This window comes from Rattus norvegicus, chromosome 20 (genome assembly GCF_021556685.1).
Source record: "Rattus norvegicus strain SHRSP/BbbUtx chromosome 20, alternate assembly SHRSP_T2T, whole genome shotgun sequence".
Lineage (NCBI taxonomy): Eukaryota > Metazoa > Chordata > Mammalia > Rodentia > Muridae > Rattus > Rattus norvegicus.
The window spans coordinates 4388237-4413633 of record NC_141553.1 but is presented as its reverse complement, the minus strand read 5'-3'; the positions used below and the strand labels follow the sequence as shown (position 1 = coordinate 4413633).

Here is a 25397-nt window from a genome sequence, read left to right as displayed (position 1 = left end):
TCAGCTGGAGGGTGTTGGAGGTTTGTTCTGGGCGAAGGCCTGGTCTTGAACCTCAGAAGGTGAGAGAACCACATCCTCGTCTCACCTACCCAATCTTGTAAAATCGGACACGAGGACATCCTGTCCTACTATACCACCTGTCCACTGGCTGCCTCCAGAGGGTCCAGGCATGTCCATCAGGGCTATCTTTTCTCCTTAGCGGGACATGGCCCAAAGTCCCAAGCAGTGGAGGTTCTTGACAAGTCATGTGTGAGTCCTACTTGTCCTAGGCTCCGGTAGTCGATCCTCTACTTAGACCTCACCACTGAGGTCCGTCCGCTTCGTCAATGGGAGGTATGGCCAAGGTGCTGTTGATCGTCTTCATCATGGTTTATGCAGGTGACTGGGTGTTTGCTCGGGAACCAGGGCGTGGGGACAGGAGACGGAAGAAAGGAAGAGGTGGGATTTAGATGCTCCGGGAGTGGGGGATGTCTGGTGGGCGCCCCCAGCGGGGTGCAGAAATAATTCATAACACTGTCTCCTGTGGTCTCTTCCAGGATACAGACCTGCTAGGTCACCTGCCACCCCAAAGGGTCATTTCTATCATCCATTCTGTAGCCCTTTTTCTTCTCACCCTCCTTTCAAGAAAGATACCACCTAAAGGCCCTAGAGAAAAGGGGTAGAAAGAAAGGGCTGGTATGTTGAGTTTGATCATTGGTGTTATCTTTCCTTGCTTGATTTTGAGACAGGGTCTTGGTAGCTTAGGCTGATCTCAAACTCATATACAGCCAAGGATGACCTTGAACTGGTTCTCCCAAGCTCACCTCTCAAGAGCTAGGGCTACAGTGATGCACCATGCTGTGTGATGCTGGAAGCCAGGGCTTCCCCCATGCTACGGATGAGTTAGACACACAGCCCTAGCCCTCGCTGTGTATGTAGCTCAGCTTGTCCTGGAAAGTTCCATCCTTTCCTCTTAGCCTCCTGAGTGCTGAGAGATCGGGCTTATACTAATACACTCAAGCGGATTTTCCTTCTTTAACATCGTTAATCTTAAAAATTACATTCGGTTATTTTGGAGGTGGGACACACAACCGTCAAGGCTCGCAGACCTCAGAGAATAACCTGCCCGCCAGAGTCTGCTCTTTCCTTCCGAAGCGTAGGTCCTGGGACTCGAACTCTGGGCACTGCGACAAGTGCCTTTACCAGCTGAGCCATCTAGCCAGTCTGATTTTCTTTCTTGAGGGTTTAATTCGTTGGGTAAGAGGTCTAGTAGGTTATGAAGTTTATTAGATAGGGTGCAGATATATAATTAGGAATCTGAGAGACAAGTCTGAGGTAAAAAAACAATTGTTTTTTTACTGAAACTGATTTTAATCAAGTTAACATTAGAGGCTATGTTTGTGGAATATATTTCAGTATTTCTCAAACTGTAGATTGCAGACTCAGGATCATCAACACTGGGGACACTGGGCAAGTTCTTTTTTGAACTAGGATCTTGCTACGCCACCCTGCTGCATGCCCTACAACTCTCTGTAGTTGAGGCTGACCTTTGAACTTTTGGAGACGCTCCTGAGTGGGCTCCAGAGAGATTGCCCGGATGACGTGCCTAACATTGCATTCGGCTTCCAATTATTTTTTTATTTAAATGTTTATTTGGAAGACAGGACCTCAAATAGCCCAGGCCAGTTTTAAGATTAGTATGTAGGGGCTCAAAAGATGCCTCTGTCGTTAAAAGCCTTAGCTGCTCTTCCATAGGACCAGATTCAACTCCCAACACCCACACGGGGGTGGCTATCGGCCATTTGTATCTCCAGTTCTGGGGGGGGGGGTCTGACACCCTCTTCTGGCCTCCATAGGTGTGTGACACACACACGTACATGTAGGTGAAACACCCATACATATAAAAAAAGTAAATGGTTTTTAAATAAAGAAAATAAAATCTCAAAAAGTTAGACACTATGTAGTATAGCCTAGGGTAACCTAGAACCCCAGATCCTCCTGCCTCCATTTCCCGAGTGCCGGGATTATAGGGATAAGCCCTCCCCTAGCTACTATATTTTGGGGATACGGGGTTGAGACACGGTCTCTCTATGCAGCTCTGGCTGTCCTGGAACTTGCTGTGTAGTCCAAGCTGGGCTCGAACTCACAGACATCCTCCTGCTTCCCCGCCTGAGTGCTGGGACTGAAGATGTGCACCCTCACGCCTGGCCTGCTACCATAATTTTATTTTATGTGTACGAGTGCTTGCATTAATGTCTGTGCATCACATGTGTGCCTGGTGCCCTAGGAGGCCAGACAGCCAGAAGACGGTTTCAGAGGCCCCGGTAGTGGAGTTACAGATGGTTGGGAGCCACTGTGTCGGTACTGGGAACAGAACCGGGATCCTGTGGAAGATCTCCGGTCACTCTCTGTAGCTGAGCCATTTCTCCAGTCCCTTCTACAAAGCTTTGACAAACGCACCAGGGTGGTGACCGTGTGTTTCCAGCTACTTCAGTGACTGAGGCAGGAGAATGGGTTGAGCCCAGAGATAGCACAGCAAGGCTCTAGCTTTGAAAAACAAGAAAGGGGGGTTGGGGATTTAGCTCAGTGGTAGAGCGCTTGCCTAGCAAGCACAAGGCCCTGGGTTCGGTCCCCAGCTCCGAAAAAAAGAAAAGAGAAAAAAAAAAAAAAGAAAGAAAAACAAGAAAGGAATGCCAGCCAGGCGCTGCTGGTGCAGGACTCAAATCCCGGAGGCATCGTAATTCCTGTGAGTTGACGCCACCTTAGATAGCGAGGTCCAGGCCTACATAGTGAGACCCTGTCTCAAACAAACAGCTTTTCAGATAATTTCAACACACTCTCAAGTTTGAGAACTACTAAATTTGAATGACCAGTAAATGTACCTTGTTTTGTTTTTTTTTTTTTTAATAAATGAATCACAGACTCTAACAATTGGTTTAATTCATCAGCATGGACATGTTAGAGCTCTCAGCCAACTACAGCTGTGTCTTTACCTGGAAATTTTTTTTTAACTATGTGGGATTCTTTCTTTCTTTTTTAAGATTTATTTATTTATTATATACACTGCCGCTGTCTTCAGACACACCAGAAGAGGGCATCAGATCCCATGACAGATAGTTTCGAGCCACCACATGGTTGCTGGGATTTGAACTCAGGACCTCTGGAAGAGCAGTCAGTGCCCTTAACCACTGAGCCATCTCTCCAGCCTGGAAACTTACACTGTTAAGGCTCTTATGAGAACCAATATTGATAGGAGAAGTTCCTGGCCAGCTGGAGCCACATAGTGAAGCTCAGGGTTAAAAAAAAAAAATGGGCTGGGGGTGTGGTGTAGTGGAGTTTGCCCTCCACGTATAAAGCCCTGAGGCTTGACCCCAGGCACTGCATCAGCTGGCTATGGTGACATATCCTGTAAATCAGAAAATCAAGGAGATCCTCTGCTATGTGATGATTTCAAGACTAACCTTGGACATACAAGGCTCCATTTAATAAAAAAGGGTCGAGGGTGGGGAAATGCAGAGATGGCTCAGAAGTTGAGCACTAGCTGCTCTCCTAGAGTGCTTAAGTCCAGTCCACACGGCGGCTCACAACCATCCGAACTCCTTCCAGTTCCAGGGGACCCAATACCCTCTGTGGATACAGACACACATGCAACAAAAACACCCATATACATGCAATAAAATACTTTTTTTTTAAAAAGAATTATTTATTTATTTTATGTATGCAAGTACATTGTAGCTGTCTTCAGACACACCAGCAGAGGGCATCAGATCTCATTACAGATGGTTGTGAGCCACCATGTGGTTGCTGGGACTTGAACTCAGGAAGAGCAGTCAGTGCTCTTAACTGCTGAGCCATCTCTCAGACTAATAAAATACTTTCTTAATTGTGGGGAAATGCAATCAAATTATCTATAATAATTTATTGTAGAATGCAGCCAAGATTCGAGCTTCAGGTATAATTGAAGGAGGAGATGTGCTTCCTTGGGAGAGTAGCTGCTAGCATTCATCGGGTCTGCATTAAAGCCCTAATACAGCCAAGATGGAAATCAAAACAAAACGACTCACATCACAGTAATAATATCCAGAGCCGAGCAACCAAGACCTTCCTCCCAGAGGCAGCTACACTCATTCATGAGCACTAAGCATATTGCAGGGGTCAAGTTGTCCAAAATGTGTATGTGCTGGAGTTAGTGTGTGAAAGAATTTAAAAACTAAAAAATTAAATTGGCGAAGAGGACAGGGTTTAAATGAGACAACCCGGGGTGTTTGTCTTGACCCTCCACCCCCAGGGGGAAAGAACGCTATGGAGAATCCTTTTCTTTTTGGAGTAACTGAGTAGGTTTTCGCTGGACATTTGCTTTCTCCCCAGGATCCTGTGCTATCTGGGTGTCTCAGCCCCCTGAGATTCGTGCACAAGAGGGCACCACTGCCTCCCTGCCCTGTTCGTTCAATGCCAGCAGAGGGAAAGCGGCCATTGGCTCTGCCACATGGTACCAAGACAAAGTAGCCCCGGGGATGGAGTTGAGCAATGTGACCCCAGGGTTCAGGGGCCGAGTGGCCTCTTTTTCTGCTTCCCAGTTCATTAGAGGCCACAAGGCCGGGCTGCTCATACAGGACATCCAAAGCCATGACGCCAGAATCTACGTGTGCAGAGTGGAGGTGCTAGGCCTGGGCGTCGGAACAGGAAACGGGACTCGGCTGGTGGTGGAGAAAGGTGAGGTGGTGAGAGACCCCCAGGATTCAGAGTTCCTGGAAGTTAGGGACTGTCCCCAGCTCTGAGTTCCTGAACTCCTTCCTCTCCCCGTGTCCTGCTGTAGAGCCTCCTCAACAAGCCTCCAACACAGAGCCAGAGCGAGCTGCCTACACAAGTCTCCTCCTTCGCGCTGGCGTCTATGCACTCAGCTTTCTCTCTGTGGCCACCGGCAGTGTCATCTATTACCAGGGCAAATGTGAGTTGCTGAGCAGGGGCATGGGAACAGAGAAGGGAGGGACGGACTGCAAGAGGAGAGAGCTTCGGGCTGTAACTCTGAGCAGCCCCTCCCCTGCTATTCCTCCCCAGGTCTCTGTCACGTGGGAAACACCGCCACTCCTCCCACAGCCTCTGAGGAGCGATTCTAAATCCCAAAGATCCAGCACTCAAAGAGGCAGGCAATAAATCCTTACATTTTCTCGTATTTTCTTCATTCTCTAGTCACAACACACACACGCGCACGCACACACACACACACACACACACACACACACACACACACACACACACACACACAGCCCTCCGCTCTTAGCTCTCCCTTCCCCGGGGACCACAGCTGTTTACTGGCTTCTAGAGGAGCTGGTGTTCCTAAATGCCCTTGCTCAGTGACCACTGACTCCCAGCAGGTGGGAGGGTGAACTGAGGGCTGGACACATACAGAGAAGCCTGACGCACAAGTGGGGAACCAGACTTTACTAGGTGAACTCGGGGCGACTCTGAGTACCCACCCAGGGCGAGGGAGGCTTTTGGGGGCGCTCAATTGGGTTTGTTTAAGACGATGCAGGCATAGTCAGTGCTGGCGTCTTCTTTTACGCCTTCACCTTCTCCTCTGCCTTCCATATCACTGCTGGATGCGGGCAGCTTCTGGAGAGAGGCGTAGTGGAGCTCCTGCCCCGAGACCTGGGCCTGAAGATGTGAGGACCCGGGGTACCGCTGTCACATCCCTCCCCAGCCTGGCCCCAGCTCCCACCTGTCTTTCTCCCTGTGCCTTCACGCTTTCCTCTCAGTCTCTTCTCTTTATGTCTCTTGAACCTGCTTTCTCTTGCTTTTCCTCCTTGTTTCTTTCTCTCTCTCTCTCTCTCTCTCTCTCTCTCTCTCTCTCTCTCTTTCTTTCTTTCTTTCTTTCTTTCTTTTTTCTTTTCTTTTTTTAGGAGCTGGGGACCGAACCCAGGGCCTTGCGCTTGCTAGGCAAGCGCTCTACCACTGAGCTAAATCCCCAACCCCTCTTCCTTGTTTCTATGTAGATATGTCTGCCTGTGCTCCTGTAGGCTTAAAGTGGATGCCTGAACGTCAACTTTCCAATTGTTTCTACACATTATGTCTATCTATCTAGATATCTATTTTAGAGACCTCTCACTAAACCTGGAGTTTGCCATTCCCACGAGGATGGTTGGCCAGGGAGCCCCTAGGACTGTTTGTACCTCTCAGTTCCAGGCACAAGTCAGCGCTTATAAACGCTGAGCTGAGCCGTCTCTCCAGCCCCCAAACCTCCTCTTCTTTTGAGACAGGGTCTCATGTAGCTCAGGCTGGCCTTCAACTTGATATGTAGTTAAGGACTGACTCCCTGCCTCTATGTGGGACTTCAGTCACTTACCAGCGCTCTGGTTTTATGCTGCACTGGGTTCTACACAGGCTAGACACAGACTGTTAACTAAACCACACTGCTGACCCCGCCCCCGCCCGCTGGCCCCGCCCGCTGGCCCCGCCCCGCCCCTTTTGCTTTTGTTCTTTTGAGACAGGACCTCTCCTATAGTCCTGAGTGAACTCTTCCCTCTGGTCTTTTAATCTCCCCTTTCACTCAATTCCTCTTCACTTCGTCCTTCTGAAGTGTTTTGTTTTTTTTTTTTTCTTCTTCTTCTTTTCCGGAGCTGGGGACCGAACCTAGGGCCTTGCGCTCTACCACAGAGCTAAATTCCCAACCCCCTGAAGTGTTTTATATTCTTATAAACACACTATTTCCTCCCTCTCTTCTGGTTGCCTCTTTTTCTCTCTGCTTCTTTCATTTTCTCTGTCCCTCCTACTTCCTCTTCCTTTTTCTCTCCGCTCCACCCTTTCATCCTAGCCCCACTCCCTATGTGGGTTTCCCTCGTCCCTTCACCCCCTGCCCGCACACCCCCTCTACACCCCTCCAGACCCCGCCTCCTTCCCCTGCCCCTTCACCCCCTCTACCCCTCACCGCCTTGCCCCCTCCCCTGTTCCCTCCCCCCTTGTCCCCTTGCCCCCAGACTCACGTTTCTTTCTAGTCTCTTCACTAGAAGAAAAAAAAAATGGTTCAACAAGACCCTTCCCTGAGCCCCCTGCCAGAACGTACCCCGAAATGGCTCATCCACCCTAGGACAGCACCTCACATTGGATCTGCCACCTCAGAATAGTACCCCACCCCAGGCCCCCACACACCCTAGTTCCCCAACCCCATAGCACTCCACCCCAGAACAGCCTTCCACAACACACTGACTGGACCCCCCCATCCCTCCTCACTTGCTGGTTGCCACAGGAACCACAGCCAAAGCCTGTGCCTTTTGGACAACTCCTCTGGCCTCTCCTATCCCGAGATTCCTGGAACTTGGGCCCCAGCAGTAGGAAGGGTGTAGAGGGCAAGCTGTGGGTGGCTGTGAGAGGTGCTCGCTCTCGCTGGCTCCTAGGGCTTACCTCTCTGATAGAACCGGCACAGGCAGGCGAACAGGATGATGACAAGCAGGAGGAGGAGCCCTCCCAGTACCAGGCTCCCCAACAGCAGGTAACACTGTTTCTCTAGGAGTATGAGAGGGTCTTTCTCCCATCAGTTTCCCAAACCCCTGCTTAAATGTAAGTTTCCCAGGTTCCTATATTTTTCTTGGGTTCCTCCTCCCCCATTTTTTCCTTTTATCCTGTCTTCCTCTCCCAGATTGATCCTGCCTCCTTTCTATTTTTCGACAACTTCATACACTTATACAAAGTCTCTTGATCATATCCTCCCCGAAGTCCTTTCTCCCTCCCCTTCCCCCCACCCATGTCTCTCCCACCTTTCTGTCTCTCTGTCGATTGTCTCAGGTATCCCGGGAGGCCTCAGGCTCACCTAGTAGCCAAGTATTCTTGAACTTTGGATCCTTACAGCCCCATGTCTTGAGTGCTGTTGAGAGAATGTACTACCATCTATCATGGTTGTTTTATGTGGCTCTGGGTCAAAGCCAGGACGCTACTGTCCTCTGACAGTTTAGATGCAGGAAAATATACTCTAGAAGATTTAGGGGGTTTTGTGTTTTTGTATTATTTTTTTTTGTTGGCTTGTTTGTTTTGTTTTTAGAGGCAGGGTTTTTCTGTGTAGCCCTGGCTGTCCTGGAACTCACTGGGTAGACCAGGCTGGTCTGGATCTCACACACAGAGATCCTCCTGTCTCTGTCCCCCACCCCCACTCCCACTCTGGGAATAAAGGTTTACATCACCGCCACCTGGACTTTTTTTTTTTTTTTAATGCAGTGTCTCCTATAGTTTAGGCTGCTTCCAAATTCCCTGAAGCCTCACGCAGAGAGACAGGTCATGTCATTGATTTCTGGTCCTTCGGACCACCTCTCTGGTGTCGGGGGTTACAGAAGGCACTATAACCCGGGGCTTCACTTCTACCGAGGAGGAGTGCGCTCTGAGCGACATCCCCACCCCAACACGGATTCTTTACCCAGACCTCAGCTTCTCACTTCCTCTAGAGATTCACCTACTGGGTCACCTCTCCTGACTCTATGCTCACACCCTACTGTTTCCGGTCTCAAGCTGTGGCACTCCCACCTGCAGTGCCTGGTTCCAAGGGCTTCTGGCCACCTCTCCTAACCCTGAACCCTGCTGAGTCCCTCACTGTCCAGCTCCCACATCCCTCCCCTAGCAGAACAGAGGGGTCCCTACTTACCCTCTCCCCAGTCACAAGGTGGCATTCTTGTCATCGTCAGATACAGTCCAGGGACTGAGAACAGGCCTGAAGGTCAAGACTAAACTAATCCTTCTTCTGCTGGGCTTAATGCCTTGGGTTAGTCACGTGTCCCCAAGTTCCCCATCTCTGAGGCAAGGGGCTCTGTTACAATCCTTGTCCTCACTTTTATGTTTGTCTTTTTTTTTTTTTTTTCTTTTTCTTCTTCTTCTTTTTTTCCAGAGCTGGGGACCGAACCCAGGGCCTTGTGCTTGCTAGGCAAGTGCTCTACCACTGAGCTAAATCCCCAACCCCTGTTTGTCTTAACATAGCATGGTACCCATTTCCCAGGCCAGGAGCCCGAGGTTTTCACAAGGAAAGCCCAACGCTGCCCTACGGGTAGGAATGGATCTCTGTGAGTTCAAGCAGAGCCAGGGCTACACAGTGAGACCCTGTCTCAGGAAGCAAACAGAAAGCCAAGGGAGATTCAGAAGTAGCAGAGAAGTGTTGAGCTGTATCCCCCACCCCCACCCATTTCCTCTGCCCCAGGCTGATGGGGATGGGGGAATGGGATGGGGGGCTTGGAGGAGGCTGGAAACAAACGTTGCACAATCCTGAATGCGGGTGACAGGGCGGGTGAGGGCAAAGGAGCCAGAGCATGGAGTAGATGTGGGGACCACTGGGGAACAGAGAGAAGGTTACCCTTCCCCCAGGAGAGAGGACCTTCTTTGGCTGGTGTGGAGTGGTGGGCTACCAAGAATGATTTACTTTCTCCTTGGGTACTTCCTGCCGTTTAACTGCTGGTTCCTGTTTGAGGGCAGATAGAGGGCCCTCACTTGGGGGACAACAGTGTGAAACCAAGAGCCTCCCAGTTATGAGAGGCGTGCTGTAGGTTTGGGGGAGGGGGGACCCCAAGGAAATGTGATGAATCAGCAACAGATTATTATTATTATTATTATTATTATTATTATTATTATTATTTAAAGATTTATTTATTCATTTAATGTATGTGAGTACACTGTAGCTGTCTTCAGAGACACCAGAAGAGGGCATCGGATCCCATTACAGATGGTTGTGAGCCACCATGTGGTTGCTGGGAATTGAACTCAGGACCTCTGGAAAAGCAGTCAATGCTCTTAACGCTGAGCCATCTCTCCCGATTATTTAATTAATGTAATTATTAGTAGTAGCAGGATTTTGCTGTGTAGCCCAGGCTGGCCTGAGGCTCACCATCTTCTTGCCTCAGCCTACAGAGTATACGGCCGGCCACAGCTTCCGGATGCAGATTCTTTTAACGCCTTTGGAAAATGAAGACACAAGGGCTCAGAGGATAGGGTCCAAATACAGATCCCTTCTGGTTCAGGGAACTCCAAATCCATAGTCTGCCTCCCTCTATCTCAGCAGGTATCCCCTCTCATCCAAGATGGCTACCCACTCCCAGCTGACCCAGACTCTTGGGTAGATTCTGGGTGACACTCTTGGTTTACTGAGGGGACACATTCGACATTGGTTCAGAGTGGAAAGCACCCCCAGCTCAGACATCTGCGCCCGCCCTGCAGTCTTAGCTTCTTTCCCCTGCCTCTGTATCTCCCTGCATCTAGGAGAGGAAGTATAACCATTAAGAGATGGTGTTACGGGGGCTGGGGATTTAGCTCAGTGGTAGAGCGCTTACCTAGGAAGCGCGAGGCCCTGGGTTCGGTCCCCAGCTCCGAAAAAAAGAACCAAAAAAAAAAAAAAAAAAAAAAGAGAGAGATGATGTTACGGGACTGGAGAGGTGGCTCGGTGGTTAAGAGCATCCGACTGCTCTTCCGGAGGTCCTGAGTTCAATTCCCAGCAACCACATGGTGGCTCACAACCATCTGTAATGGGATCCGATGCCCTCTTCTGGTGTGCCTGAAGACAGATACAGTGTACTCATGTATAATAATAAATTTTAGGGAGAGAGAGAGAGAGAGAGAGAGAGAGAGAGAGAGAGAGAGAGAGAGAGAGAAATGGATTTCCATCTTTCCTTTGAGATTCCTAGCTATCACCGGGGTGGTTACTCCCTCAGCTCCAGCCTTTCAATTCATCCTGTAGTGGTAAACAAACGTCCACCTCCTCCGGGCGCCTCCTCTGATGGAGGACTCTTCAGGTGCCCCTTCTGCTGTGTCTGTTTAGGGCGTGGCGTGTGCTTCCAGCACCTCTAGTGCCAGACAGCTCTGGGGTGTCTCGGGGCATCTCTTTTGGCGTCTGATCTGCTGACAAATGCAGGACAGGAAGTAAGTGAGGACCAGCTGGTGGTAGCAAAACTGCTGGGGCGCTAGAGGACTTCCCACAGAAGGCAGCATTCTGGCATTGAGCAGTAGGGCAGTAGGGACCTAGGTGAAGGTCTCTCAGGGCCACTGTGACCAAGAGGGAAAAGGGTGCTAGAAGACTACACCGCAGTCTTTGAACAGAGTAAAGGCTGGTAGCTAGGGCAGAGAGAGAGGGTGCTTGAGTCTGGTGCCTGGGTCCCTAGGCATGCTTTGTTACCCAAATTCAGGAACTTTGTGGTACTTCCTTCCCACACCACACAACATTCCACCCCCGGGGTCCCCACACCCCCGCAGAACAAATAGGGCACAATTTAAGTGGGTTTCTTCTTTTTAATATATCTTATAGTTACATTTGTTTTTAATTTTAAGCATTGGGTGAGGAGAGAGCTCTGTTGGTAAAAGCACTGGGCACACAAGCATGAAGATCTGAGTTTGAGTCCCCAGGCCCCACAGAAAGATGGCTGTGGCAACCACTTGTGAAATTCCATATTCTTAGGGTGAGATGGGAGGCAGAGAACAGAGTTTGTGGACAATTGTAGAGGTTGGGGATGTCAGAGAAGACTACGACTAGACTCTGTTTTAGACAAGGTGGAAGGCCAGCCCAGACTAGCATTTGAACGGACTGTGAACTCATACTCAAGAACACACACATGTGTGGGCACACACACACACACACATACACCTACACACACATACATACACATATACATACACACACATACATACACACCAACACACACATACACCTACACACACACACATACACACACATACACACACATATACATCTACACAACATACACCTACACTACACCTACACACACACATACATACATATATACATACATACACATACACACACACATACACCTACACACACCTACACACACACACATACACACACATACATACACATATACACACACATACACATACACACACATACACACACACCAACACACACATACATGCACACATACACATACACACATACACACACATACACATACATATATATACACACATATACACATACACACTTGAGCACACCCATGCAAGCATGTACACACATACGCATGCACACATGCACACACATGCATGTATGCACAAAGTTCAAACATCTAGAATAACAGAACCTTACAACAAATGTGCATATATATATATGTATAGTTTGTTTTTATTATTTTTAATTACGTTTGTGTTCATGTATGCATGCAAACAAGTGCAAATACCACCACGAGCCAGAAGAGGGTGTGGGTTCCCCTCTCGAGCTGGAGCTATAGGTAACCTGACCTGGGTGCTGGAAACTGAACTCAGACCCTCTTCATGAGCTGCAAGTGCTCTTAACTGCTAAGACATGTCTTCAGGCCCCATACACACGGTCTCCTCGCCTAGATCATTGGTTCTCAACCCGTGGGTCCCGACCCCCCCATCGCACATCAGACATCCTGCCTTGGAGATATTTATACTACAATTTGTAACAGTAGCAAACGTTATGGCTGGGGGTCAGCACAACATGAGGAATTGCATTAAAGGGTTGCAGCATTAGGAAGGGTGAGAACTACTGACCTAGATCTACAAGCAACACTTTGCTTAGTCACTTGACTACCCCCCCCCCCAAGCCCTGACTGTACTGGAATATGCTCTATAGACCATGCTGGCCTTGATCAGCGTGTCTCAGCCTCCCTAATTAAGGCTGGTTCCTTCTTTCCTTCTTGAAAGGAACCTGGCCTCATATTTGCCAAGTAGTCAAGGATGGCCTTGGATTTCAGATCATCCTGCTGGGATTACAGCTCCCCTGCACTAGGCCTGCTTGATTTAGTGCTGGGAACCAAAGTCAGGGCCCGGGGCATGCTGGGTAAGTGTTCTACCAGCGAAGCACAGCCCTGGGCTACTTCTTGTATCTTTCCAAGTTGTGAGCATTACCTCATGTTACCTCTGAATTGCTCAAGTTAGTGTTTGTTTCCTCATTTCTTGCCTCCGGAAGATAAAATGTACATTTAGTAAAATGTACGAGGCTGGAATTGGTGCTGTTTTGCCTCCGACAGAATCAAACCCACTGGCCAAGCACCACCTCCATCCCAGCCTCAGCCTTTTCATCTCTCTGGGTCTCAGCGCCTTCTTAGGGCTTTTCTATGGAGATGAAGGAAAGACTGAAGATCAGGCTGGAGAGATGGCTCAGTGGTTAAGAGCACTGACTGCTCTTCCAGAGGTCCTGAGTTCAAATCCCAGCAACCACATGGTGGCTCACAACCATCTGTAATGAGATCTGGTGCCCTCTTCTGGTGTGTCTGAAGACAGCTACACTGTATTCATATACATTAAGTAGATAAGTGTTTTAAAATAAAAAAAAAAAAAGCCTGTGTATTCTTGTCATTTTGTATTGAGGGAGGAGTCATCACCTCTGTCCTTCCCCAGAGGGGTGGGGGTTGGGTGGCTGAGGCCCCTTCATAAAGCGGTAACCACTGTGAACCTGCTTAACTCTGCCTTTCCCATCTTGTTTAAGAGACTGCAACTGGGGGGTTGGGGATTTAGCTCAGTGGTAGAGCACTTGCCTAGCAAGCGCAAGGCCCTGGGTTCGGTCCCCAGCTCCGGGGGAAAAAAAAAAAAAAGAGAGAGAGAGAGACTGCAACTGGAAGAAGTCAGCTAGTGTGGAGAGAGGGCGATCTCAGGGATAAAGACTCACAGTCGTCCCTTGTTGGCCTCCTACTCCATCTCCTCACCGTGTGCCTGTGCGCACCCATGTGTGTTTGCAGCCCTCCTAGCACTGGCCTGGGAGGTCCAGAAGCTGAGCACAGCCCGAGATACCCGGAGTCCTGCCTGGTCATTACAACCTTTTGCCTGGCCTTTTGCAAGCTATCTTCCTTCCCTGGGCTTCATTTTCCCTCCCTGCTGAGTACCCCTTCACCCTTACCTTGAAAACCAACCTCTCGCCTTATCTCCTTCCCCAGTTCAGAGAACCCAGGCATCCAGCCACCCAACCCTGGCCCCAGCCCTGGGTAAACAGGAAGCAGGTTGAGGGGAGCTAGGGTGTTCGGAAAGTCCCAGGCAGGGGACAGGGGGCAGGTGTGTGGGTCTGCAGGGAGGGGTGGCCCTACCCCTGAGGTATGAAAGCCCCTGCCCGGGTCCTAGCTCTGAGTCTGGATGGGGACACGGGGACTGCAGGGCCTGGGTGGGAGGCCCCAGGGGAGGGGCTGCCTCTTGCTGGCTGTGGCAGGAGCTACATCGCTGGTGACCCTGCTGTTGGCAGTGCCTATCACTGTCCTGGCTGTGCTGGCCCTGGTGCCCCAGGATCAGGGACGTCAGGTGAGTAGCTCGAGAGGGTTACCTCCTGTGAATGTTTATTTACTTAAGGCTGAGCCGGCGGGGCTCAGCTGGCCGCTCTCCCTTCTGGTCTGCCTTTGCCCTCTCTCCAGGCAATCCTAGCCTGAATTTGCAAGCCCCTTCCTGGTTGGCTTCTCCTCCAGATATGTTGCACTTGTCTTTCTGCCTGCGTACATAGGTTTTGTTTTTTCCAGCGAGATGCATTCTAGGGAGGGCACTGCAGGCTCCAGCTTTAGGGCTGGGCTCTACTGTGGGAGGGGTGGAGTTGCCAAGAGCTGAATCTGACCTCTGGGCACTGTAACCCTACCCATCCAGGTTGAGAAGATCGTTATTGGCTCGGGAGCACAGGCTCAAAAAGGACTGGATGACAGCAAACCCTCGTGCATCTCGCCCTCACCCTCCAGCCTCTCAGAGACTCCCGATCCCCGTCTGCATCCTCAGAGAGCCTATTCTTCCAGGAATCTAGGTCCCACATCCCAGCGCCCTGTTGCACAGCCCTCTCGGGAGGCATCTGCATGGGTGACCACCCTGTCCCCAGCTGTGGATTCTATACCAGATCCAGGGGTTCAACAGCTGCCATTGGGGGAACCAGAAACTGACTTCAGCCCCGAGCTTCCTGCTGCCCACCTCATAGGTAAGCATCTAGTAGACCTGAAGAGTGCCAGCTATGCACCCCCCACAGTATGCACCCCCACAGTAAGTCCTTTGGCTCTGCTATGACACCCCTGGTACTTTCCCAACTCCTCCACCCCAGCTTCTCCCTTGTTGGGACTTCTCTGGAAACACGTAAAAACCGGTCGGGATCTCGCCACTTTAGTCCCCTCGGGTGATAGCACAGTTATTCCTGCCCCTCCCCACTGAGTACCACAGGGTGAGGAAGGCCCCGCCCCTCCGCTCCAGGTCCCTGCTCATCCTACCCTGGTCCCCGACCTAGTAGAGATAGCGGCCCGGGAGCTCACGCGTGTCCCTCTCTGCAGGCGCTTGGATGAGCGGGCAAGGGCTCAGCTGGGAGGCGAGCCAAGAAGAAGCGTTTCTGAGAAGCGGTGCGCAGTTCTCCCGCACCCATGGGCTGGCGCTGCCGCAGGACGGCGTCTACTATCTCTACTGCCATGTTGGGTACCGGGGCAGGACGCCCCCTGCCGGCCGAAGCCGCGCTCGCTTGTTCACGCTGCGCAGCGCCCTGTACCGTGCGGGGGGCGCCTATGGGCGGGGCTCCCCCGAGCTGCTGCTGGAGGGCGCGGAGACCGTGACCCCTGTTGTGGATCCCATCGGGTACGGGTCTTTGTGGTACACGAGCGTGGGGTTCGGCGGCCTGGCGCAGCTCCGGAGCGGCGAGAGGATATACGTCAACATCAGTCATCCCGACATGGTGGACTACAGGAGAGGGAAGACCTTCTTCGGGGCGGTGATGGTGGGGTGACAGCCAACTGCATTCCTGGAGGATCTACTGACGGTTCGAATGTGTGAATCATGATGTCTGGCGAGTCAAGAAGCCTGGGACCCCAGGATCCGGGACAGCTAGGGGCGTGGCGCGGGGTTCGGGAGATGTAGGACACGAATTTTGAAAATAAAGAATGTAAACTATGCTGCCCCATGCCAGTATCTTCACGGAAATACAGATGTTTTTTTGATTCTGGGGCGCGTGCAGGTGTGGATGACCCAACTTTGAACTGTGGACACCTGTTGCACCCACGCCCCGGCTCCAAGGCCAGGGAAGAAGGGACAATTAAACCCTGAGATTTCTCCCAGTATCCTGATTGCCAGGATGTTGGCAGTTTAGGGAAGTTGTTTGCAATTTGTTAGCAGCTGTGGGTCAAAGAAGAAACGAAAGGAAAGCCATAGACTCAAGGATTTTCCTAATTCCGTGCTCTCTGATCTTGTTTCTCTCCTATCTAGTGTTAGGGGCTGAGACGGGGGTGGGGGGTGGGGGGTGGGGGATAGAGGGTGGGAGAAAGAACCCACAAAATAGCAAAGCCTTGGTTCCCTCAAGAACCCCTCCCATACACTTTTTCTCCTGGCTTCTGCCTTGCTGTGAGAAGAATCAACGTGAGAGGGTAGGCAGGTCTCATTCCCAGAGAGAAAAACTCCAGAAGTCTGTGGGACAAAGCTCTGTGGGGTGGGGCCGTTAGTTCTCAGCAGCTGGCTTCCTGACAGCTGTGTGTGTGTGTGTGTGTGTGTGTGTGTGTCTGTCTGTCTGTCTGTCTATAGGCAGGGTCTCATATATAGTCCTGGGTCACCTGGAACTCACTATGTAGACCAGACTGATCTCCAAACTGAAAGATCTGCCTGCCTCTGCCTCTCCAGTGCTGGGGCTCCACAGCTCTTCTCTAAGGGGCATCAGGGGGGCAGACTAATGAAGAAAGGAAAGAAGTTGAAAATGGTGGAAGTGGGAGAGGAGGAGGGGCCAGAGACTTGTGTCTGGGGGGAGTGGGAGGAGGAAGCCAATGCCCTGGGGTCCTTTCTAGAGACGGAATGTCCTCACCCTCGGTTCACACTTAAGGCACCCCTCCGCAGAGCTGGGCAAGTGGGAGGCCCCTAAGATGAGTAACAGCAGTCCCCCCCACACACACCAGGCTGGAGGAGGCAGAGGGGAACCCAGGATGTATCTAGGTCACCCCAGTGGGTCACCCCCCCACTCTGCACCCCACCCCCGCAGCATACCATGTGGTTGGTTTTCCCCTCTCTGGCTACTGGGGTGCAGAAAGGCCCAACCAACAATGAGCCCAATTAGGGCTGTCAACCTTCTGAAGTTCCATTTCCAGTTTCATTTTCCTTCTTTTTTTCTTTCCCTTCTCCTCATCCTCCTCATCCTCCTTTCTTTCTTCTTCGACTGGCCTTGAAACCCTCAACGGCTATCCTGCTCCTACCTCCTAAGTGTTGGAATTAAAGGCATGGCTACACACCCACTCCTTACGCACCTTTGACCTTCTGCCCAAGAGCCTTCCAGTGGGGTGAGAGGGTGACCAACTTTGGCTAAACTCTAGTCAGGCTCCTGAATCTTCTATACCTAGTCATTGCCTTCCTTGTAAAAACTAGTTTTAGTGAAAAATCCCATTAAGTCGGTTTAGCAAGCTCCCTCTCCTAGATTGGATCACCCTCAGTCATTGCAGTACAGCCCCTGAGGTGATGTCTGCTCACCTGGCCTGTCTCAACAGGCGTCTTGTCTGATCTGTTTAGACAGAGTGCCCCTACCCCTGATTTTTCTTTTCTCTTAGTCATTTGCCGTCCCCCAACGCCCACCCTGCTCTGGCTCTGAAGACCCACTTGCTCTCACTGAACGTCTACAAGTCTCTGCACTGATCACGGATTCTGAATAAAGTCAGCCTTGCATGCTTCAGCAAGCACTATTGAATAACAACAACAATAAATTATTATTATTATTATTATTATTATTATTATTATTATTGATGTTGGGATCAAATCCAAGGCCCTGAATGTGTGATTAAGCAATTAAGAAAAAAAACACCCTTTGTTTAAACAAGGTGTTTTTCTCCCCCCCCCTTTTTTTTTAAGATTTACTTGTTTATTTATTTATTAGAAGTACACTGTCGCTGTCTCCAGACACACCAGAGGAGGGCATCGGATCCCATTACAGATGGCTGTGAGCCACCCTGTGGTTGCTGGGATTTGAACTCAGGACCTCTGGAAGAGCGGTCAGTGCTCTAACCACTGAGCCATCTCTCCAGCCCGGGTTTTCCTCTTCCCAATCCACCCACCCCAATACATTCATCGTTTATCTAAAACACTGGGAAACCGAAGCTGGTAACGGCTCCTTCTCCGTCATGTTGTCTTGGGGTTTGAACTCAGGGCATCCCATACCCTGAGCATCCTCCCCTCCACCGCTCTCCCCAACACACTCCACAGAGCCACACGTTCAGCCCTGGGTCTTTTTTAAAACCACTTTGCTCATCTTCAGAGGTTTGGAAGAACAAAGGGCTGCTGACTGGGAGGCAGAGTTGGCTGAGCCCTGCCCAGCGGGGAACAGGCATAGAGGTTAGATCTCCTCTCCAGGGATGGTGCCCAGTGTCTGTTCAAAGGGCAGGTTGAATGGTACAGGGTGCACAGTTAGACACCTGAAGCTCTGAGGCTCTTCTTTGGCTGTGATTCAGATACCTGAGAATGTGGTTCCACCCCAACTCCATTGGAGCCGCAACAGCCGGAAAGAATTGAGTACTTTCCCAGCAGGTATTTGGAATTCCCAGAGTGGGAAATTCCCAGGACCAGGGGCAAAGGTAATTAGGCTTAGGCTCCTGTTTCCGGGGAGAGGTAGGGTTGTGGACTGCCTTTTGTTCCACAGGGGTCTTGGAGGGTCTTAGGGGTCTTAATGTCCCTGGGGGATATAAAAACTGAGATCTGGACCCACAGACTTTAGGAGGCTGCAGAGAGACGACAGACGCAGACTTCAGAAATCACATTTCTTTTCCAAGCGAACTTTATTTCTCTCAATGACCCGTAGGGCGATTACAGTCACGGCTCCCGTGGGGAGCAGAGGTTCAGTGATGTAGCGACAGCCTGGTCACCAAATCAGCATTATTAAGACAACTGGGTTAGATAAATATCTTGTTTTAAACATAAGCAAAAGAAAAGGGGGAGGCAACGAGGCGGGGGTGGGGGACCAGATGGGGATAGCTGGTAGTTTAGCTCCGTTTTCACAGAAAACATGTTGGCCTGAAGACAGCTTCCCAACGCTGGGTCCTCCAGGACGCCCCGGCCTTCCAAATAAATACATTCATAAGCAAATAAATAAATAATAAATAATAAATAAATAGTCACAGGTGCAATTATAAATATAGGGGGTTCCGTAAGGAAGGCTGGGCGCTGTGCCTCAGGGAACAGTCTGGGAAGCTCTGAGGGAGGGAAGGAAGGAAGGAAGGGAGGCCTGAGACATCTTCAGCAGCCTTGTGAGCCAGAGACAGCCTGATCCACTCCCCCCTCCACTCCCCCGATCCACTCAGGCATCGACATTCGGGGATCCAGTGAGTTCCGAAAGCCCATTGGAATCCTTGCCGGTGGCGGCTCATGAGCAGCCCGCAATCCAGGCCACTACTTCAGCATCTCGTGTGTTTCTGAGCATCGTAGTTGTTGGAAATTCTGAGCCCGGAGTTGGACCCTGAGCCACAATTCCCTTTCTAAGTTAGAAGGACACAGATTGGGGGCTCTGAGGAGTAGACGATAAAGGGGTCAGAGTAATGGGGGTCAGAGTCGGGGACAGGGGCTGGGTAGAGAACGGATGAACACGCCAGTCGCTTCACAGAGCAATGACTCCAAAGTAGACCTGCCCGGACTCCGTGATGTCTAAGTACTTGGGCAGGTTGACCTCAGCGCTGAGCAGGTCCCCCTTCTCCAGCTGGAAGACTCCTCCCAGGTACATGGGCTCATACCAGGGCTTGAGCTCAGCTCCCTCAGGGGTGTCCTTAGGGCAAGGGCTCTTGATGGCGGAGAGGAGGCTGACTTTCTCCTGGTATGAAATGGCAAATCGGCTGACGGTGTGGGTGAGGAGCACATAGTCGGGGCAGCCTTGTCCCTTGAAGAGAACCTGGGAGTAGATAAGGTACAGCCCATCTGCTGGTACCACCAGTTGGTTGTCTTTGAGATCCATGCCATTGGCCAGGAGGGCGTTGGCACGCTGGCTCAGCCACTCCAGCTGCTCCTCTGCTTGGTGGTTTGCTGAGGGAGGGAGAATTGAGTCAGTGTCACCCTCTTAGTTCACACTCCACATCCTGAACCTCAACTTCTACCCACACTTCACTTCCGGTTCCTGCGCCCTCTTGTCTTTCCATGTCCCATTGGCTATGAGGTCCGGGGTGGCCTCCTAATGCCTTGCCTTTGAATCACCCCTCTGACTCTCTCACCTGCTGTCTCTCAGAGCCCTTGTCTTCTCTCGTCCTGGCACGACCCCAAAATCCTGCCCTGTCACACCCCCCCCCAAGGCACATTCGAAGAAACTTACCTACGACGTGGGCTACGGGCTTGTCACTCGAGTTTTGAGAAGATGATCCTGGAAGTGGACAAAGGCGGAGATGAGACCCTTAGGTTTCCCAGAAAGCATCTGTGTAGTTAGACCCCTATTCCCTTTCCTCCCAAACCAAAGCTTTAAGTCCCCCGCCCCCCATCCTAAATTAAGAGAGAGGCTTGGGAACACTTACTGAGTGTGAGGGTCTGGGCCATGGAACTGATGAGAGGGAGCCCATTTGGGAACTTCTGTGTAGGGAAAGAAGTAGGTTAGTAGACAGACTCACCACAAAGGAGAAGCCTCCCCGATCTTTGCCAGCCCCCCCCCCCCCAAGTCAGTGCTTTTCCTCCTCATTCATTTATCCGTCCAATCCCAGCATCTTTCTGTGGTACCCTCTGTGCTTGATCTGTTGTTTCCCCTCCATCTCCCTCCTTATCTCCCTCGTCTCCCATCTCCGTCTCGAATTTTTATCTCTTGCTTCTTCCCTGTTCCCCTGGCCACGTCTCTGCACATCTCTGCACGTGTACACACGCTTGTTCGTTCATTCACCCTCCGTGCATCCACCCAAGGATGTTTAGACAACTGGCTGCATGGGTCCAAGGTCTCCCTCCCCAACTCTCCTCCACATTACTGTGCCCACCAGCCGACCTCTGTCCCTTACCCTCCTGCCTTTCTTGCCCTCCCACCCTACTTTGCTTGTGAGTGAGAATAAACGCTGCCCAGGCACTCACCTCCTCCTTGTTGGGACCGATCACCCCGAAGTTCAGTAGACAGAAGAGCGTGGTGGCCCCCGCCACGAGCAGGAATGAGAAGAGGCTGAGGCACAGACACCGCCTGGAGTTCTGGAGGCCCCCCATCTTTTTGGGGAGCGCCTCCTCTGCCAGTTCCACATCTCGGATCATGCTTTCCGTGCTCATGGTGTCCTTTCCGGAGGGAGATGTGTTGCCTCGGGCCAGTGTATGAGAGGGACGGAACCTGCCTGGCTGGTTGCTTGCTTTTCTGGGAGTTAGTACCAGGGTGTTCTGGAGTTGCTGTTCTCCCTCCTGGCTGGTCCCTTGGTGTCCTCGCTGAGTTCTGCCGGCTGGCTGTGTACCGGCTGCCTTTATAGCCCTTGGGGAAGAGGGCGGGGAAAAGCTCTCATTCAACCCGCGGAAAACTTCCTTGGTGGAGAAAACCATGATCTCATGTGGAGGAAGCGGTAGTGGCCCTGCACCTCTCTCAGTTTCTTCTCCAATGCGGGGGCAGAGGTTTGGAAAGTTGGGGACACCCAGGCATCAAGGAATCTCCTCTCCGTCCTCACCAGGATTCTGTGGCAATCTGGGGCCAATCAGGAACGTGTGTGTGTGTGTGTGTGTGTGTGTGTGTGATGTATAGAACCCTGGGAACTGAAACCCATTTCCTCTCTGTCTTCCATTGTTTCTCTGCAGAGACACCATGCCTATGTCCGTTCCCCTTTGATTTCTAAACAGGACTTCCATGGGGGAGAACTTAGCATTGGGAGTGCTTCTGACAGCTGGCTGCATAAGGGGGGAGACTCAACGTTGAGGAGGGAAAGCCCCCTTGTCTGAGTTCTTAGAGGAAGTGGCTGAAGGCAGAGTGGCTTGAGAGCTGGGAGTGTGTATGGGCTCTGGGAGGGCCGGTGGGGTAACTGGAGGAGAATGGGGCAGCCCCAGAGGGAATGAACTCAGCCCTGGGAATTCACGGACCCCACAAGCCTTCTCCTTTCATTCTGATCATGGGGCTTAGACTGCTGCTTTCGGTCCCTGCTCCCAAGTGAGTTTTCCACGAAGCTTCTGCCATATCGTCTTGATTGCAGCACATCTCAGACATGTGGTTCCCACAACCCTGCTTTCAGGGTTTCTCCCAACCCATAGCTCTATGTCTTCCAAGGATTCCTCTCCCCTTCCCTCCCAGTCCTGGACACTCTCCCACCCTCTGGGGGAGTCACTTCTCCCAGAACCTCCGTCTCTCCCCAACCTTGGATTGATCTCCCTAGCCTTATCCTTTGGGTCTCCTCCGGCACTTAGCCTGCCTCACTCCCACGAATCCATCATGTTACTGGGAGCTGCCTGCTCCTTTATGTCTCCTTGCTCTGTCTGGACTCCCATGATCCAACTGAGGCCTCTGTCCCCTGCTCCACTCCTTAAAGAGACCAGGAACATTCTCCCCCAATCCAAGACAGACACAAGCAGACAGAATTTCAGGGAAAAGAGGTTTATTGGGATTCACGGATGGTGCAGGGGCTCCCTGTGGATGTGTGGCCAGGCAGTGGTTGGCTTTTAGAGCCTCGGGCTTTCTTCTAAAACCCCTTGGTCACCTACATCTACTTCTCTCACCGTCACCGTCCCTCTCTCAGATGAGTCCTGTTCTGTGGTAACTGACGCCTTTGTGTCTGGGACCTAGTTGTCACCCGACGGCTTTCCATCTCTCCCCTCTTTTTATTCCCTATAAATAAATAACTTAACCCTTCTCTTCATAAATAGTCAACCTCCCCCGTCCCCAGACACCTCCCCCCATGTCTGTCCCTCCTTCATGTCCAGGTCTCTGCCCCGCCTAGACCCACAAATACCCTGCTCTGTGCAGGAACTTCTAGACAGGCTTGAGTCTCCCCCTGAGCATCTGGAGTGGCCCTGGGGGAGAGACGTGGTGCCTTGAAATGCTTCAGACTCCCGTGAAAGCTCCAGGCTATTTTGGTTGGGAAGGCTGGAGACTGGGGATGTGACCCTCAAGATGAACAGGATAGAGGTGCTGGAATCCAGTTCCTGAGTTTCCCTAGATTCTACAGAGCAAAAGCTCCAAAAAACACGGTGCTGGGGCTGAAGTGTAAGTGGGAGATGCCGTCTGTGTGGGTGGACAGCTGGTCCCCCTTACTGAGCAGGAACACAGCCCCCTGGTACATTGAGCGTACCCACGGTCCTTGTAGCCCCGGATACACAGATTTCTGTGCGCTGAGGAGAGGCACATGGAAGGGGTACTGGGAGGAAAACAGCTGGACCTCGTGGGCCAGGTAGATGGGAGTAGGAATGGCCCTGGGGGAGCAGCTTTCTCCAGAGAAAACCACCTGGGAGTAGACAAAGTAGAGGCCGCTGGTGGGGATCAGGAGAGAGTTGTTGTTCAAAGAGAAGCCATGTCGGAGAAAGGCGCGGTCCGTGTTTGCTCTCCAGAGCAGTGAATTCTGTTTGCTGGGGTACCCTGGGGAAAGGCACAAGGCACTGGGGTGAGATCAGGGTCAGAGGTCTTCTTCCCCCCTCAGGGAAAAGATACTGGACAACTGGGATGGCTGGTGGGGCGATGGGAGTAGGGTGCCTGCCTTGAGGGGTAAGAAAAGTTGGTGTGGGGAGATGGGAAGATCGCTTGGGCCCCTGGGCAAGTAGGAGGAAAAGCGGGGCTGGACCTCTGGAGGAGAAGTTTACCAACAAGGTGAGCGGCAGGTTTCAGGAGGCCATGGGTCAAGTGCTTCTGAGGGGGCTGGTGAGCTGTCCTGGAAGCTGAGAAGCGAACACCAGAGAGTCCCTAGGAGAGAAGAGTTGAGAGGGTTCTAGGACTCTGAGTTGGCCAGGCCGCCCCAGCACCCCCATCTCTCTTGCTGCCTCACCTGGGCCCCTAGAGGCAGGGCCAGCAGCAGCCCCAGGAGGAAGACAGGAGGGGTGCTAAGCACCCTCAGGAGGTGGAGACGTCCAAGTGGTGTCATGGGGAGAACCTGCAGAGAGAGAGAGAGAGAGAGAGAGAGAGAGAGAGAGAGAGAGAGAGAGAGAGAGAGAGAGAGGATGTGTGTATGTGTGTAGGGGAGGCGGGGCACACAGCGGAAGACAGATCTTACCTCCCAGCTGAGACAGCCACCCTGAGAGACAGGGCGACAGACAGAAAAGGGGACAGACAGGCAGGGGAACCCTGAAGTGAGTGGGGATAAGGAGAGAAAGACAGACTGGAAGAGGAAAGCTCCACCAAAGAATGAGACAATGACAGAGAGAGAGAGAGAGAGAGAGAGAGAGAGAGAGAGAGAGAGAGAGAGAGACTGACAAGGCCGAGTTAGACGCTATGAGAACAGACCAAAAATCAAAGCCACAAGGCACAAGGACCAGACCCATTAAGGCTGGGGGATCCAGGCAGGTTGTACAGAAAAGACTGTGGCTCAAGAGAAGAGGCAGGATCCTGAGGGATGCCTGTTACCGGGGTAAGCCCAAGGAGACAGGGCAGGAGAGGCTCACCTGCTGTGCGGGGTCCTGGGTGCTGGTGCTCCGGGCCCCTTTATAGAGGAAGCGGCAGTGTGGCAGGCAGCGGGCGGGTTCTAGGTCGGGGCTAGGGCCTGGGGAAGCCCCCAGGGCTTAGAAGATGCTGCTGTTTCAGTCGAAGGCAGGAAAGGCTGGGGCCTAGGAGAGAACCGCAGGCTAGGGGCTCAAACTACTGCGTTCTGGGAAAGGGAGCCGGGTCCGGGGAACTGTGGGCTGCAGGGACTAGCAGGGACCAGGGTCAGGCTGAGGAGTTCCAGTGAACGGACGGCTAATTCGCGGAGAATGAGGGGGGGTACAGCTGTGCTGTGACTGGAAGCCTGGTTCTCCGAAGAGCGATGGTTTATAACACTTCTGCACCCTTCACTGCTCACAAGCTCCCCTGCCCGTTTCTCTCTCCATCGACCCTGGTCACGTCTGGAGGGCTCTGAAGCCACATGTGGTTAGTGGCACCTTTGTTTTTTCAGGTTCGAACCCGGGGTTATGTACGCTTGACATGCCTTCCACCACTGACCTCTACCCCTTCGGGTCCATTTCCTCTCTTGTCTTTGGGGGTTCAAGTCACAGCTGTTCCAGTATATCTGTGTTTTCTGGCCATCGGCCAGTTTCAGGGCAAGAAGTACCATTACAGTGCACCCTCCCCCAGAATCTGGGGCCTCCTGGTGTTTGACAATCTTAGCTGCATCCCCTTACTCTCTGGAGCACCAGTTCTCAACCTGTGGGCGAGACCCCTTCGGCAAACCTCCATTTAAAGAGAATATTTACATTATGATTCATAACAGCAACAGCAAAATTACAGTTATGAAATAGCAATGAAAATAATTGTATGGTTGGGGTCACCACAACACGAGGAACCGTATTAAGTAAGGGGTGATGGAGTTAGGAAGGTCGAGAACCACTGTCCTAGAATGGTCCAGGTCTAGAAGATGATTTGGGGGTATTCTCTTAGAACCTCAAGACACTCATGTATAGCAAGGAGGTCTCAGCCCGTTCCT

At 51.6% G+C, this 25397-nt stretch overlaps 5 protein-coding genes across 13 annotated transcripts; 2 read left to right on the top strand and 3 right to left on the bottom strand.

The window, feature by feature from the left end:
- Ncr3 (natural cytotoxicity triggering receptor 3) lies at positions 1-5152 on the top strand. Of its 4 annotated transcripts, none has more exons than XM_087597018.1 (4): positions 18-333; positions 4348-4692; positions 4796-4927; positions 5038-5152. In XM_087597018.1, exons 1-4 carry the CDS (start codon positions 327-329, stop codon positions 5094-5096), a joined length of 543 nt encoding a protein of 180 aa, XP_087453144.1. In that variant the 5' UTR covers positions 18-326; the 3' UTR covers positions 5097-5152.
- Lst1 (leukocyte specific transcript 1) lies at positions 3668-8691 on the bottom strand. 5 transcript variants are annotated; one of them, XM_087598280.1, is made up of 6 exons: positions 8606-8691; positions 7784-7837; positions 7378-7479; positions 6960-6979; positions 5457-5634; positions 3668-4910 (listed from the first exon to the last, which is right to left on the bottom strand). In XM_087598280.1, exons 1-5 carry the CDS (start codon positions 8637-8639, stop codon positions 5485-5487), a joined length of 360 nt encoding a protein of 119 aa, XP_087454406.1. In that variant the 5' UTR covers positions 8640-8691; the 3' UTR covers positions 3668-4910; positions 5457-5484.
- A 5266-nt stretch (positions 8692-13957) lies between these two features.
- Positions 13958-15804, top strand: Ltb (lymphotoxin beta). Its single transcript, NM_212507.2, is given in 3 exon segments — positions 13958-14202; positions 14536-14854; positions 15198-15804. Coding segments are annotated over 3 exon segments (924 nt in total). The 5' UTR covers positions 13958-14040; the 3' UTR covers positions 15641-15804.
- Positions 15805-18634: 2830 nt separating this feature from the next.
- On the bottom strand, positions 18635-21234 carry Tnf (tumor necrosis factor). The gene is given in 4 exon segments (NM_012675.3): positions 18635-19887; positions 20171-20218; positions 20367-20421; positions 20905-21234. Coding segments are annotated over 4 exon segments (708 nt in total). The 5' UTR covers positions 21091-21234; the 3' UTR covers positions 18635-19468.
- Positions 21235-22371: 1137 nt separating this feature from the next.
- On the bottom strand, positions 22372-24783 carry Lta (lymphotoxin alpha). 2 transcript variants are annotated; one of them, XM_087596861.1, is made up of 4 exons: positions 24382-24783; positions 23769-23873; positions 23587-23686; positions 22372-23365 (listed from the first exon to the last, which is right to left on the bottom strand). In XM_087596861.1, exons 2-4 carry the CDS (start codon positions 23862-23864, stop codon positions 22953-22955), a joined length of 609 nt encoding a protein of 202 aa, XP_087452987.1. In that variant the 5' UTR covers positions 23865-23873; positions 24382-24783; the 3' UTR covers positions 22372-22952.
- Between the last annotated feature and the right edge of the window lie 614 nt (positions 24784-25397).